Here is a 16,508-nt window from a genome sequence, read left to right on the forward strand (position 1 = left end):
GTGGTCTGAAGCTGTCCACTGGGTGTGCTGGCTCCGGGGTAAGGTCAGCCACTGCCTGTGTTCTATCCAGGGCCACTCGGCATAAACTACAAAGTGATCTGCAGATGGCTGTTTCTTGCGCTGAGCTTGGAGGTGCCCAGGAAAAACCAAGTTGTGAACCAAGGCTGGTTGCTTCTAGTGTCAGGCCTGGGGCCACTTAACGAGAGGTATAGGGCTCACTGAGACCAGATGCTGCTTGTTTGAGAGATTATAGGAAACTGAAGCAGGATCCAAGACAGGCCAATCCTATGGTAAAGCCTTTGGAAACAGCTTGGGTGGGGCAGAAAGTTGGGAAAGTTGGGTGGGGCGGGGCCTCAGGGAATCACCAGGGCAGGGCAAACATTGTGAGCCAGGTTGCTGGAGTCCCAGATTTGGCAGGCAGGCAGTCTGCCTGCCCTATGGGGGAAGGGCTCAGCAAAGGAACAACAGCCTCTGCCAGCACATCTGTCCAGGAGAAAGCTGCCCCTTCTGCCCTCGTCCCGAGGCCAAACAGCTCAGTTCTTCTCTGTATGTCTCTGGTGCCCCTCAAGCTGCCTCCCCTCCGAGCTTAGAGGGAGCAAGTCCAAGTAAGTCCGTATGCGGGCCCTTTAAGAGGAGCTGCCTGGGGCTCCAGCAGCCTCAGCCTCTCTCAGCCTCAGTTCCCTCCAGTTTTTCCAGCCAGAAGTTATGGGGACTTCTCTTCCTGGCACTGGAACCCTGAACTGGGCGCCTGGTGTGGAACGGGGACCCCTCACTCCTCACTCTTTAAGGAGGACCTTCACAGCCCAGGTGTCCCTCCTGATTTTTATCCACCACACATGGGTGTGGGACCAGCCTGTCTGCACCTCCGCCCCGCCTACCAGTCTAGATGTGGCTGCTTCTTTAATTTCATAGTTGTAGGACTTCTATTCAGCTCGATGTCAGGCAGTTTTGAATAATGATTGTGTTGTAGTTTAGTTGTAATTTTGATGTGGTTGTGGGAGGAGGGGAGATCGCGTTTACTTACACCGCAATCTTGACTGGAAGTCTCCCAGTGAACATTTTTTTCTCAATTGTGTTTTTCAGAAAAGTTCTGAAATTTCCATTCAGTTGTTTATACCTTCTATTTCTTTTCTTTTCTATCTTTCCATTTGTTTCAGGAGTGTTCATTCTTGCCCTGGCAGGTTTGGCTCAGCGGTTAGAGCGTCGGCCTGTGGTCCAGAAAGACCCGGGTTCAGTTTCCGCTAAGGGCACATACCTTGGTTGCAGTTTGTCCCCGGCCCTGCGTGGGTTGTGTGCATGGCAGCCACTCGATGTGTCCCTTTCACATCAATGTTTCTCTCTCTCTCTCTCTTCCTCTCTCTCTCTCCTACTCTATCTGAACAAAAAATGGAAAAATGTCCTCGGGTGAGGATTAAAAAAAGTTTTTTTTTAAATAAATAAAGTATTTGGTAATTCCAACATCTGGGTCATTTCATCCTTGGCGTTTGTTAATTGTCTTTCTCCATGGAAGTTGAGGTTTTCCTGATTTTTCATATACCAAATTATTTTCTATTATATCCTGGACATTTTTTTTTTATCCTCACCTGAGGACATTTTTCCATTTTTTGTTCAGATAGAGTAGGAGGGAGAGAGAATAAGAGAGGGAGAGAGAGAAACATTGACGTGAAAGGGACACATCGAGTGGCTGCCACCCGCATGACCAACCAGGGCCGGGGACAAACTGCAACCGAGGTACATGCCCTTAGCGGGAACCGAACCTGGGTCTCTCCGGACCACAGGCTGACGCTCTAATTGCTGAGCCAAACTGGCCAGCGCTATCATGGACATTTTTAATATTACATTATGAGGCTCTCTGATCTTTTTTTTTTTTTTATCCTCACCTGAGGACATTTTTTGTTCAGGTAAAGTGGGAGGGAGAGAGAGGAACAGAGAGAGAGAGAAACATCGACGTGAAAGTGACACATCGAGTGGTTGCCACCTGCACGACCGACCAGGGCCAGGGACAAACTGCAACTGAGGTACACGCCCTTAGTGGAAATTGAACCTGGGTCTCTTGGGACCGCAGGCCAGTGCTCTAACCACTGAGCAAAACCGGCCAGGGCTATTACTCTTTTTTTTCTTTATTGATTTTAGAGAGAGAGGAAGGGAGAGGGAGAGAGGTAGAAACATTGATGAGAGAGAACATCAATTGGCTGCCTCCTGCATGCCCTCCACTGGGGGTGTGTCCTGACCGGGAATCGAACCAGCAACCTCTTGGTACATGGGTTGATGTTCAACCACTGAGCCACACCGGCTGGGCCCCTTTATTACTTATTAAACCAGAACTAGAGGATTTCTCTTGGAGCTCTGTCTGTCTGTGCCCAGACTCGACTTTTGGGTACAGTCGTCCCTCCCCATTTCGCGCTTTGACTTTCAAGGCTTCACTCTATTGTGGTTTTTTCAAATGCTATACTGTATTTTTCAAATACTATACTATATTTGAAAAAACCACGATAGAGTGAAGCCGCGAAAGTCGAAGTGTGAAGTGGTGAGGGACAACTGTATTAATAAAGAATCCTACTTCACAGAAGTTCATTTATTGCTGTAGAGTCTGGAACTGATTAACCACGATAAACGAGGGCCGACTGTATTGGATCACCCTGAGTCCTGGCTGGGGGATAGTAAAGAGGACAAAAGATAAAGAAACAAAAACAGAAAACTCATTACTATTCCTGTAGCACTTTGTAGTCTCATTTTTTTCTCTAATCCACTTACTTTTTTGGAATCCATGCTTTCTGTCCAGGTTCTGTAGTTGTCTTCAGTGGAGAGACAGGGTTGAATGTACTTCTTCTGTCTTACCTGGAACCCTCTATTTGGTTTTTTGGTTTTTGGTTTTTTCCTGTTCAATAAATTAATTTTATTTCTTATTTTTGAAGATTGTGGTCTATGTCTTTGTTTTCACTTAAAAATTTTTTTAATCAATTTTTTAAAATCCAAATACAGAACTTTATATTTACCTCTTTTGCTTTTTTTTTTAATTTTTTTTTTTTTTTTTTTTATCCTTACCCAAGGATATTTTTACATTTTATCCTCAGACAGAGTGGGAGGAAGGGAGAGAGACAGAGTGACACACATCGATTGGTTGCCACCCACACGGCCTTAACCAGGGCTGGGGACGAACCACAACCAAGGTTCGTACCCTTGGCCAAAATCGAACCCAGGACTCTTTGGTCTACAGGCTGACGCTGCAACCACTGAGCCAAACCAGCCAGGGTGTGCTCTTTTGCATTTTAACTTGATTATTGGCTCTTTTGATTCAGGTTTCCAAAATCCTTTTGAATTCTGAAATTCAGCATGTTAACATGTCTTTCTGATGTCATGGACAGGTTTGGTAAACATACCTCCTTTGCATTGGTAAAAATGTTGAGCCAAAGTGGGCCAGGGCCAGAGCCCTCCGGCATCTCCTAGAGAGCTCCATCTAGGCTGGCACAGATCTGTTCACTAAAATTGCTTTGGGTAGAGTTGTTTCCCATCTAAGGGTCAACCAGACTCACTCTTGTTTTATCTCACCCACAGAGGTGTCATAAGAAACTAAGGTATTTAAGGTCATGGAATAAGTACAGTAGATGTAAGTTCTAGGCTCACTTCTTACTCTGGCTCACCCTGACCTCAAGTATCTGGCTGCTTTTGTTTAAGCAGATTTTTATTTTATTTTTTTAGCTTGTAAAATGATAAGGTCTTTCTAGGTCTAAAATTCTGCAATTTGGTAACTTTTCCAAATGCCTTGCTATAGTTCTTATATACCATATTGGGTTGGGCAGGGTTCCCTCACCAATAGATCTAAGAACCCTTTCAGAACAACAAACAGGTTATTTTGCTCTGAGTTTGTACTTAACCTGTATTTGATGTTTGAAATTGCATATTAACTTTTTAGTAATTGGTTCTAGAGTTGAAAGATACAAGTGGCACAGCATGACAGAGCTGAGTATTTATTTATTGTTATTATTTTTTAAATCCTCACCTGAGGACATCTTTCCATTTTTTGTTCAGATAGAGTATGAGGGGGAGAGAGAGAGAGAGAGATCAACGTGAAAGGGACACATTGAGTGGCTGCCACTCGCATGACCACCCAGGGCTGGGGACAAACTGCAACCGAGGCACACGCCCCTAGCGGGAAACGAATCCGGGTTTCTCTGGACCGCAGGCCAACACTCTAACCACTGAGAAAACCAGCCAGGGCTATTTATTATTACTTTTAAATATGTTTTTATTGATATTTTTAGAGCAAAAGAAAGGGAGAGAGAGATGGAAACATTAATGTGAGAATGAAACATCAATCAGCCGACTCCTGCGTGCCCCCCACTGGGCATCAAGCTTGCAACCCAGGCATGTGCCCTGACCAGGAACCAAACCGGGACCTCTCAGTCCATGGGACGATGCTCAATCCATTGAGCCATACTGGCCAGGCAGACTGAGTTTTTTAAAAATCCTCTCGTTGCCCCTTTTAGACATTAATCTGCCCAAGGCTATAAAGAATATTTGAAATCATACAACAGGCTTTAGTACTTTTAGGTAGATTTTATCCAGAGCCTTCAACTTGTTTAAAGTGGCTGTGTGCCCTCTCTGGGTTCTCAGCTTTAGTTCTATCAAAAAGATAGATGTTTGTGCCCATGTCACATCATGGAGTCACATCATAGTAGCATGCTGCTATTTTCAGACTGAGCATTATTATCCTTTACTCACTGCATCATGAAATCAGTTCAGAGATTGCAGCTATTATTTTTTTTCAAACATGAATAAAATAGACTAGAAGATATCAGAGTGCATTGCACTCAGAAAATATTTTGTGAAACTTGCTTTCAATTTCTATGTAGACTGTGGGCTGTGGGCTATGGGCTTCAGTCAAACAAATTTGAAAATCATTGTTCGAGTGAATGGACCCTGCCTGTTCTTTACTTAAATGTGAAGTTAATACCGGTCCATATTTAAAAATGATTAGTAATCATACATGGTTATATGTGCTTCTTACCAAAAGAGCAAGATAGAGAATGCTGTAGGGATGACTGTCATAAAAATGGTTTGTGTGCTGTTTACCTTGCCTTCTCAGTTTCCTTTTGTGATAGAGAACATAGATTTTCTAGCTGTCTGTTTGAAAAGAATAGAAACTTAATGTGATACTCCATTGTGCCATAAGGTGGCTTCTGCGTACTGCTGGGTTCTTGATGGACTTGGAGGTAGTAAATCACTCAAGCTTTTCAGCTCTTCTAAAAAATAGTAAGGGGCAGCTGGCTGGCTAGGAATTTCATTCTGTTGTTGGGGAGGAAGTATTTCTCCTTGTCCATGCTGGTCCAGTAATTTAGGAAGACATCATACAGTGTGGGACTCGTATCTGAATGACACCATGGGATTGTATTAAGCCAATTTGGATTATTATGACACTTTGAACTCCCAACACAGTGTATTCTAACACCGGTGTTACTTATCCTAACATATGCCTGCCTGCAAAAGAAACCAAGGGTGACCTTAAGTTGATTTGTTATGAGGACCTTGAGAGCAGTATCTTAGCACTATTGAATTGACATTTTGGGCCAAATAATTCTTTTTGTGAGGGGCTATATTCTGTTCATTATGGGATGTTTAACAGCATCCTACCCTCTGTCCATTAGGTAAAAGTAGCACCCAACCTCCTCAGTCATTGACACACACAAGTATCTTTAGACATTGCCAAATGATTTCTTGTGGGAAGAGGGACAAAATTACCTCCAGTTAAAACTCATTCCAGCTAGTATCTGGAGTTCAGAAAGCACTCATATGTTTTAAATAGAACTGTTTTATTGTCAAAATTCTGTATATGTTGGAAAACTTAATATCCTTTGTATCTTTTGAGAAGAAAGGTAATGATCATTTAGAATTTTTGGAAAGTGAAGAAAATACAAAAAAATAAAAATTATCCATAATTCATACTAAAAAATCACTTTAATGTGTTAATGATATTTTTTATTTCAATTTCTAAATATAGAGTATATAAACCTGTTTGTATAAATGGTGTATTTATGGTTGTCCTAATTTTATCACATAACATTTTATCACAAATATTTTCCCATGTCCTTGTAATTCCATAGTACAAGGAGGGATTTTTTTCTTAGTCTAGTCATTCATCTGATTTTTTTTTTTTAAGTTAATGTCAGTTTCAGTTATAGTTAGTGGCATTTTACTTAGTATTCCTATAATCTGAATAAAACCAGATTATTAGATTATAAAGCATGTAAACATTAGTATAAGAGTAATGGGAAAAGCTCAGATACCATTCTAATAGATCACCTTTCTATCCATTTTCTTTTCATCTCTTCATATGCATACGTCATTTTTACATAGTAAAAAACATGTATGAACAGTTTTCCAATTTGTTTATTTTTATTTAATTTTATTTAACATTATAAGTATTTCCGGTCCTTTATAATTTTTTCAGTGACTGATAATATCCAGCAGTTGACATGCCATGATATACCTAATCTTTTTTTTTGTTGTTACACATTAGATAGATTCCATTTTTTGTCTCCTTTAGAAGATACTTGAACGAATATTATGTACTTTCTCCCTTCCTCCTTTCTGGGAGTTTTCCTTAAGATAAATTTCCAGCAGTGGGAATGACTAGATCAGAGTATAAAAAGATTTCATGACTCTTGAAGTGTATTTCCAGTTTCTTTCCAAAGAAATGGTACCAGTTTTTACTGCTATCAAAAATATGCAATGGTGTGCATTTTTATTGTTTGTTTGTTTGTTTGTTTTTTGTTACTCCTCACCCAAGGATATTTTTCCTTTTTTTTTAGAGTGGGAGGGAGAGAGAAAGAGACACATCGATTGGTTGCCTCCCACAGGACCCTGACCCGACTAAGGCCAGAGATCGAACCTGCAATCCAGGTACATGCCCTTGACATGAATCGAAGCCAGTCCCCTGGCTGATGTTCTAACTGCTGAGCCAGACTGGCCAGGGCAATGGTGTACTTTTACCATGTCCTTGCTGGCACTGGCTTTTAAAAATTATTCCTCCACATGGATAAGAATGTGACTTCAGAGGAATTACCATCTCTCTGAGGATTTAATAAAAACCTTACAAAAATATAGATCCGGCCCTGGCCAGTTTGGCTCAGCGGTTAGAGCGTCGGCCTGCGGTTCGGAGAGACCCGGGTTCGGTTCCCGCTAAGGGCACGTACTTCGGTTGCAGTTTGTCCCCGGCCCTGGTTGGTCATGCGGGTGGCAGCCACTCACTGTGTCCCTTCACATCGATGTTTCTGTCTCTCTCTCCCTCCCACTCTATCTGTACAAAAAAATGGAAAAATATCCTCGGGTGAGGATAAAAAATATATATATAGATCCGGATCTGAGAGGACCACAGTAGCCTCCACTCTCTTCCCACCCTGCCACCCACCTGTGTACAGCTTCTGAAGCTCTTTTTAAAACATATATTGGCTTTGGCCTGTTTGGCTCAGCGGTTGCAGCGGTTCTCAACCTTCCTAATGCTGCAGCCCTTTAATACAGTTCCTCATGTTGTATGTGGACTTATCTGCATGTGAGCAGACCCGCCTGGAGCCAGATAGAGGAGCAGTGTCTCAGTTCCTAAGACCATTGGAAATATGTGTTTTCCGATGGTCTTAGGTGACTCCTGTGAAAGGGTCGTTTGACCCCCAAAGGGGTCGTGACCCACACGTTGAGAACCACTGGGTTAGAGTGTCAGCCTATGGACCAAAGGGTCATTCAAGGGGCACGTACCTTGGTTGTGGTCCCCGGGCCTGATCAGGGTCGTGTGGGAGGCAACCAGTCAATGTTTCTCTCTCACATCAGTGTTTTCTCTCTCTCTCTCTCTCTCTCTCTGCCCCCCCCCCCCCCCGACTGAAGATAAATGGGAAAAATATCCTTGGGTGAGGATTTAAAATAAGTAAAACATAGATTGGATTATAATTTGCTCTTCTGCTTATGTAATAACAATAGCTAACATTTGTTGAGCTTGTAGTATGTACTTTCCCCCAGTTCTACATGTTTTGCAGGTATTAAGTAACATCCCTCATTGATGTTAGTGGTGATAGGCAGTGGTGTTATCCTCATATTACAATTGAGGGACCTTAGACACAAAGCGGTGATGATACCTGTAGAGCTAGAGGGGGCAAGTGACGGGGTTTGGATTTGATCCCAGGTAATGTGTCACCCCTGGCTTACCCTCAAGGTGATCCTACTTGAAACCTGGTCAGCAGCCCTTGCATTGCTGCTGCTCCCTGTCCGGTCCTTTCTGGTCTCCTTTCCCCACCAGTTTGGTCTGGCCACTCTCTGCCATAAAGCCTCTGCTCTTGCCAAGTTTACAGCTCTGCTCTTCTGTTTTGTTGCACATGTCTCTGTTCTTTTCATGCTACCTGACTCCCCATTTGCCTGGTAACATCTCTTTGTCCTGTACCTTCCTCTTGCAATGTTTTCTCTCTTTGTAAAGCCTTTTCTGTCCTTCCTCCCCACCCAACCAATCTGATCTTAGCCTTTCCCTCAACCTTGCTCCCAGGAGGTTTTGTTATAGAATCTACCAAAGCACATAACATTCTTATCTTTTCAGCTGTATCTCAATGTCATGAGGGTATGACATTGTTTTAGAATGGTTTTAGATTTATAGAAAAATTGTGAAGACAGTATAGTACAAAGAATTCCTATATACCCAGTTTTCTGTATTGTTAATATCTTATGTTAATATGGTTCATTTGTCACAATAATAAACCAATATTGATACATGTGTTAGCTAAAGTCCATACTTTATTCAGATTTCCTTAGTGTTTCCTAATGCCTTTTTCTTGTTTCAGAATCCTATCCAGGATATCACATTACATTTAATCATCATGTCTCCTTAGGCTCCTGTTAGCTGTGACAGTTGCTTAGATTTTGCTTGCTTTGGATGACCTTGAGAGTTTTGAGGGTCAGGTGTTCTGTAGAATGTCCCTCAATTGGGATTTGTCAGATGTTTTTCTCATAATTAGATAATTATGATAATAAATTAGATATTTATTTTTGGGAGGGAGACCACAGAGTTAAAGTACCATTGTTACCACATCAAGGCTGTATATGTCAAGATGATTTGTCACTATTGATGTTGACCTTGATCACCTCACGAAGACGGTGCTCATCAGGATTCTCTACTGAAACTTTTCCACACAGATTTGTTTCTTGTCCCATTTAATTTATATCAGTATGGACTCGTGGTTATTTATACTTTAGGTTTAGTCTAGTATTACTTTATTTATTTTGTTGCTCAAATTATTCCAGCTTGGCCACTGAAAGCACTTTGACTTGGTTCCTGTGTCCCTTTTACATTCTACCATCACTGTGGGGTTTTGAGTTGTATGTGTGTCTTTGGGGGTAGGGGTGCTTGGTGTTTGTTTGTTTTTTGTTTTTTAGCACTTACCCTGAAACTACAAGATTTCCAGACTTATCTTGTATGTTTTCTGCTCCAGATCTAGAAATAGCCATTTCTCCAAGAAGTCTTGGTTTTTTAAACTGGAGAATGATATTAGAAACTAAGATCTGGAGACTAGGTGTGCTCTTTACTACTGGGGTGTTGTTATTTTTAGGCTCCCTTAACTGTTAGAGCAAGGAAATATATGTGTGTACTAAGTAGTGTGTATACATATATTTATAGATATTCCTATTTGTAACCATCTATATCTGTATTAAGTTAAACATGAGTTCATACTGTCTCCAACTCTAATCCATTGCTACGTAAATTCTAATCTTTTCAGCTTATTTGCCTATAACCTCCCACTCGATAACAGTAACTTAGCTCCCACCATCCCTTTATTTAATTGTTCAGTTCCAGTATGCATATATAGTGGTTTCAGAATTGTTAACCTGTTATCTGTGGGAAATAACTCTATCAACTAGAATTCAGTGCTATGTACAGTTCTTTTTGCCTTTAGTCTTACAGACTCTACTATTTCCAAAATTATTTAGGTCAGCATATTTTCTCCACCCCCTTTACAGAGGTTTCATCTATTTGTAATACAGTTGGATTCATATGTTACATTTTGCGTTTCATCCTGGGATCAATCCTTGACATCCTAAAATGTGCATACGTTAAGGTTTATTCTTTGTGCTGCAAAGTTCTTTGAATTTTGACAAATGCATAGTATCATGCATCCACCATTACAATATTATGTAGAATAGTTTTACAGATTTAAAAAAAAATAGCCCGGCTGATGTGGCTCCGTAGATTGTCATCTCATGGACTGAGAGGTCCCAGTTCAGTTCCCAGTCACGGCACATGTCAGGGTTGCGGCTCCATCCTCAGTGGGGAGATGTGCAAGAGGCAGCTGATGGGTGTATCTCTTTCTCCCTTCCTCTCTAAAAAATCAATAAAAGCATACTTGGGAAGAAATCCCCTGCACTTCACTATTCAACCTCCTTCCCACCCCCCAGTCCCTGGCAACTACTTATCTGTTTACCATTCCTATAGGTTGCCTTTTCCACAGTGTCATTGGGTTGGAATCATGCAGGATGCAGCCTTTTCAGGCTGGCTTCTTTCATTTATCAGAATGCATTTAAAATTCACCCATATCTGTGTGGCTTTTAATAGCTCATCCCTTTTTATTGAATAGTATTTCATTGTTTTAGATATACCACAGTTTTTTTATCCATTCACCTATTGAAGGACATCTTGGGTTTTATCCAGTTTCTAGAGATTCTAAATAAAGCTGCTACAAATATTTATGTGATGGTTTTATGTGGATATAAGTATTCAGATCTGTTGAATATATACCTATGAAGATGATTGCTTGATCGGGTGATAAGAGTATGTTTAGCTTTGTAAAAAAACTCAAACCATCTTCCAAAGCGCTGTACCATTTTGCACGTTCATCAACAATGAATAAGAATCCCTGTTGCTCCATATCCTTGCCAGCAACTGGCATTGTTAATTTTTTAAATTTTAGCCCTATTATTATCTGTGTTGTGGTATCGCATTATATTTTGTGATGACATATTTTAACTTCTCATGTCCTCAACATTAAACATAGTAGTAATAAGCACTTTATTTATTTATACTGAAAGAATGGGTGAGATAATTTTGTTAAATTACCAAATGACTTGAATGATCACAAGGTTTCTCCTCTTTGAGAGTGATACTTCTAGCCCCTGACAACATCTTTCCCACACACAGGAATAAATTGTGTTTACTGTCGAGGTACTACATTTTCAGGGGCTTTTCAGTCACAATGAATGCTTTGAGCCTTCTTCTGTTAATCAGCATCTCAGGCATCCAAAACACTCCATTTCACAAACATGCAGGTTGATCAGTATTTTACTGTTTTTTTTTAGTTTATTTATTTTTTTAAGAGCGAGATATAGAAACATTGATTTGTTGTTTCACTTACTTATACATTCATTGGTTGATTCTTGTATGTGCCCAAACTGGGGATCAAGCCTGCAGTCTTGGCATATCAAGATGACACTCTAACCACCTGAGCTACCAGGCCATGGCTTTACTGTTTCTTTAAGATCAGAATTAACAATCACATCCTATGCTCTGGTCCTGCTATGTTGAAACCTGTGCAGGTGTGGTTGGTGGTTCTTTTTTTTTAATCCTCACCTGAGGACATGGACATTTTTTCATTTAGCTTCAGATAGAGCAGGAGGGAGAGAGGGGGGAAGAGAGAGAGAGAAACATTATTGTGAGAGGGACACATCAAGTGGTTGCCTTCTGCATCACCCCAACCGGGGCCGGGGACAAACTGCAACCGAGGTACATGCAGTAGCGGGAACCAAACCTGGGACTCTCCAGTCCACAGGTCGATGCTCCAATCGCTGAGCCAAACCGGCCAGGGCTGGTTGGTGGTTCTTAGAGAGACTGGAGGCAGACAGAATATGCTGCATTATGGAATAAAACAAAATAATCAGCAGTTTCAGCCATAGAGCCCAAGCTCTAGAGCAGAACTCTCCAGCTAGCATGTGGGGCAATAGGCTGCAAGTGGTGAGATCCTGGTCCCCTTGGCTTCCAGGGTAGAGACTGAGTACTCAAAGCCTTGGACTGGTTGCTCCATGTGCCATACAAATATCATCCTTTTCCATGTGTGCCATGACATGAGAGCTTGGGATTACTGCCCTATGAGCCCAAGGAGTTCAGAGCTAGATTTTTTTTTTTTTAATGTATTTATTTATTTATTTATTTATTTTTATGAATTTTTATTTATTTTTTTGTTACAGATATTTTACCTTTTTACCCCATTGGCACCCCCCACCCCACCCCACCTCCACCCCATCCCCGGCTTAGTTGTCCATGTCCATTGGTCATGCATACATGCATATAAGTTCTGTGGTTTATCTATTCCCACCACCCCCACCCCCCCATTCCCTCTTCTGAGGGATGTCAGTCTGTGCCCTACTTCCATGTTTCTGGGTCTACTGTATTCCTCAGACTGTTATGTTCATTATATTCCGTATATAAGTGAGATCATGTGGTATTTGTCTTTTTCTGCTTGGCTTCTTTCACTTAGGATAATACTTTCCAGGTCCCTCCATGTCGTCTCAAAGGATAAGAGATCTTTCTTTCTTACAGCTGCATAGTATTCCACTGTGTATATGTACCACAGCTTTTTTATCCATTCGTCTACTGGTGGACACTTGGGCTGTTTCCAGATCTTAGCTATTGTAAATAGTGCTGCTATGAACATGGGGGTACATATATTCTTCCTGATTGGTGTTTCAGGCTTCTTAGGGTATATTCCAGCAGTGGGATCACTGGGTCAATGGAAGTTCAATTTTTAATTTTTTGAGGTAGCACCATATTGTTTTCCATAGCGGCTGCACCAGTCTGCATTCCCACCAGCAGTGTACTAGAGTCCCCTTTTCTCCACACCCTCGCCAACACTTGTTGTTTGATGATTTGTTGATGGCGGCCATTCTGACAGGTGTGAGGTGATACCTCATTGTTTTAATTTGCATCTCTCTGATGATTAGTGATGTTGAGCATTTCTTCATATGTCTTTTGGCCATTTGTATGTCCTGTTTGGAGAGGTGTCTATTCAGCTCCTCGGCCCATTTTTTAATTGGGTTCTTTGTCTTCCTTTTGTGGAGTTGTATGAGCACTCTATATATATTGGAAGTTAACCCCTTATCTGATACATCATTGGCAATGATGTTCTCCCATACAGTGGGTTGCCTTTCCATTTTGATGATTGTTTCTTTTGCTGTGCAGAAGCTTTTTAGTTTGATGTAGTCCCATGTATTCATTTTCTCCTTTATTTCTGTTGCCTTAGGTGATGTATCAGTGAAAATTCTGCTCCGTATGATGTCCGAAATTTTGTTGCCTACATTTTCTTCTAGAATTTTTATGGATTCACGGGTCACATTTAAGTCTTTTATCCATTTTGAGTTTATTTTTGTGTATGGTGTAAGTTGATGGTCTAGTTTCATTTTTTTGCATGTAGCTGTCCAATTTTCCCAACACCATTTATTAAAGAGGCTGTCTTTACTCCACTGTATGCTCTTGCCACCTTTGTCAAATATTAATTGAGCATATTGCCTTGGGTCCATTTCTGGGTTTTCAGTTCTGTTCCACTGGTCTATATGCCTGTTCTTGTGCCAGTACCAGGCTGTTTTGGTTACAGTCGCTTTGTAGTATAACCTGATATCTGGTATTGTGATCCCACCTACTTTGTCCTTCTTTTTCAAGATTGCTGTGGCTATTCGGGGTCTTTTTTGGTTCCATATGAACTTTTGAAGTATTTGTTCTAGTTCTATGAAATATGTTGTCGGTATTTTGATGGGGATTGCATTGAATCTATAGATTGCTTTGGGTAGTATGGACGTTTTAATTATGTTAATTCTTCCAATCCATGAACAGGGTATGTGCTTCCACTTTTTTATATCTTCCTCTAATTCTTTTTTCAATGACCTGTAGTTTTCTGCAAATAGGTCCGTTACTTCTTTGGTTAAGTTTATTCCTAGGTATCGTAATTTTTTTGGCGCAGTGGTAAATGGGATTGTTTTTTCAGTTTCTCTTTCTGTGAGTTCATCATTGATGTACAAGAATGCCGTCGATTTCTTGACGTTAATTTTGTATCCTGCAGAGCTAGATTTTTTTTTATCACTCTTTAGTTTTTTCTTCAATCTCTCCATATTTTGTGTGTGTGTGTGATAAAATACATATGATATAAAGTGTGCCATCTTAACCATTTTAAGTGCATGGTTTATTGGTATTGAATACATTCAAATCAGTATGCTACCATTTCTAACATCAACCCTCATAACTCTTTTCATCTTGTAAAATGGAAACTATACCTATTAAATAATAACTCCCATTCCCCCTCTCCCAGTCCCCTTGTCCCCAACAACCACATTTTACTTTTAGTCTCTCTGATTTTAACTATTCAAGATACCTCATATAAGAGGAATCATAGAATATTTGTCTTTCTATGACTGGCCTGTTTTCACTTAGCATATAATGTCTTCAAGGTTCATCCATGTTGTGGCATGTGTTAGAATTTTTTTTTTTAATGAATTGATATTCCATTGTATGGTTAGACCACATTGTGCTTATCCATTTGGTATGCTCACCTCACTTCTGTCTCCACCTTGTTTTTTTTTTTTGTTTTTTTTTTGCCTGATGCATTTCTGCAGACAAGGTGGTTAGAAGTCTAGAAAGTCAAATAGTCCAGGTCTGAAGCCTGGATCCTTGTTTTACTGATTCTGAGATCTTCATAGCAAATTACTTAACTTTTCTAAGCTCTTTCCTCATCTGTAAATGAATATATGGTAGTGGTACTTAGAGTTAAACAAGACAGTAAAGAATTAGCCTGGCACATTAGGTGTTGAACAAATAGCTATTAAAACGTGCTTGCCAGCCCTGGCCGGTTTGGTTCAGTGGTTAGAGCGTCGGCCTGCGGTCCTGAGAGACCCGGGTTCGGTTCCCGCTAAGGGCACGTACCTCGGTTGCAGTTTGTCCCCGGCCCTGGTCGGTTGTGCAGGTGGCAGCCACTCGATGTGTTCCTTTCACATCGATGTTTCTCTCTCTCTCTCTGTTCCTCTCTCTCCCTCCCACTCTACCTGAACAAAAAATGGAAAAATGTCCTCGGGTGAGGATAAAAAATAAAAAATAAAACGTGCTTGCCATTTATACTTTTGAAACTTTTTTTTTTTTTTTGGCATGAGGTTGGGGAGGAAGAATATCCTAAATTTATTAAATTAAATCTTAGAGATGATTTCAACCAATTACCATGAGTGGTTTTAAGTGTCTCATCCAAGGGTGTGAAGGTGATTTTTATACTATACTGTGCCTGGGCACCCCAAGGCTTCCTTCCTTGAAGCTCTTTGTCTGGCCCTGTGATGACAGCAAAAGCAAATCTCTGGTTGCCTGTGGGCTCTGGGGGTGCTGGAGTTCCTGTACATCTGCAGGGAGGGGGTCCATGATGGGCCTGGGTGTGCCTGCAAGTGGCTGCCTGGGCTGGGCTGGGCTGGGCTGGGAGCTGAAGGACTGGTGCTGCCTCTGAGGGTCTGGCTCTGCCTTGTTCCAGTTCTCACCCACTCCTCTGCTCCCAAACAGGGAGGAGGAGGAGGAGTTGGGGACACATTGTCTTGGTGCTCTGCTTTTGGCCAGCTCAGTGGCACTGTGGGTGCTGGCATTTACGCCAGAAGACACTGGAATTCAGAGCTGCACATAGAGTGTCAAGAGGGTTTCTAGGTCTGTGAGAAGAGCTGGGAAACTGGCATATTTGTGTGCGTAGAGCTCTCTGCTACACATATTTTGAAAATCCTCTTGTGGTTTGCAGTGGGAGAGCTTCAGACAGCAGCAGCAGTATTGCCTGCATTAAATGTTAAAGGGCTGGTTGGGGGTGTTGCCCTGCCAAAGTGGTGGTGGGGACCATATAAAAGCAGAGGCTCAGCCTGGCTGGTGTGGCTCAGTGGATTGAGCGTTGTCCCATGGACTAAGTCCCGTTTGGATTCCCTGTCAGGGCACATGCCCGGATTGTGGGCTCGATCCCCAGTAGGGGGCGCGCAGGAGACAGCCAGTCAATATTTCTATCTTTCTCCCTTCCTCTCTGTCTCAAAAAATCAATAAAAACATATATATTTTTTTATGTGAGGCTTGATTTATGGGGCATCAGGCTCGTGTGTGCTGCTAGATCTTTTTAATAAGGAGGAGATCAACCCACCATCAGTGGTGGATCAGTTCTGGGACAGACCCTTTATACTGGACAGTGGCGTTGAGGACTGATGGATGTGAGGACCTCCTTTGGCTCCTAGCTTGTCTGTCCAGGAAAAGCAAGTTCCTATTGTTTCCATAGCACATCTCCTTATTCTAAAGTGCCCTTGATTACCTGCATGAATTTGGACATCTCTAATCCAAATATCATGTGATTACAGGATCCAGTCATTCCCAAGAGCAGCCGTCCAGTAGCTCGGAGGAGACATCTGGAACAGAGGAGGAGAAAGAGGAAGAGCCCAGCTTCATCATGGGGCGATGACAGTGTTGGCCACAGTGGATTTCTGGAGCACAGGGCCTCAAA

General features: G+C 41.6%; 1 protein-coding gene across 1 annotated transcript in view; it reads left to right on the plus strand.

The window, feature by feature from the left end:
• Positions 1 to 16,490, plus strand: part of PRKRIP1 (PRKR interacting protein 1) — a 35,395-nt gene extending 18,905 nt beyond the window's left edge. Inside the window, exon 6 of the mRNA XM_036278624.1 lies at positions 16,366 to 16,490. Coding sequence (XP_036134517.1) covers positions 16,366 to 16,466 — 101 coding nt within the window. The 3' untranslated portion in view covers positions 16,467 to 16,490. The remainder of the gene's footprint in view (positions 1 to 16,365) is intronic.
• Positions 16,491 to 16,508: the final 18 nt, after the last annotated feature.

Source organism: Molossus molossus, unplaced genomic scaffold (genome assembly GCF_014108415.1).
Source record: "Molossus molossus isolate mMolMol1 unplaced genomic scaffold, mMolMol1.p scaffold_m16_p_3, whole genome shotgun sequence".
NCBI lineage: Eukaryota > Metazoa > Chordata > Mammalia > Chiroptera > Molossidae > Molossus > Molossus molossus.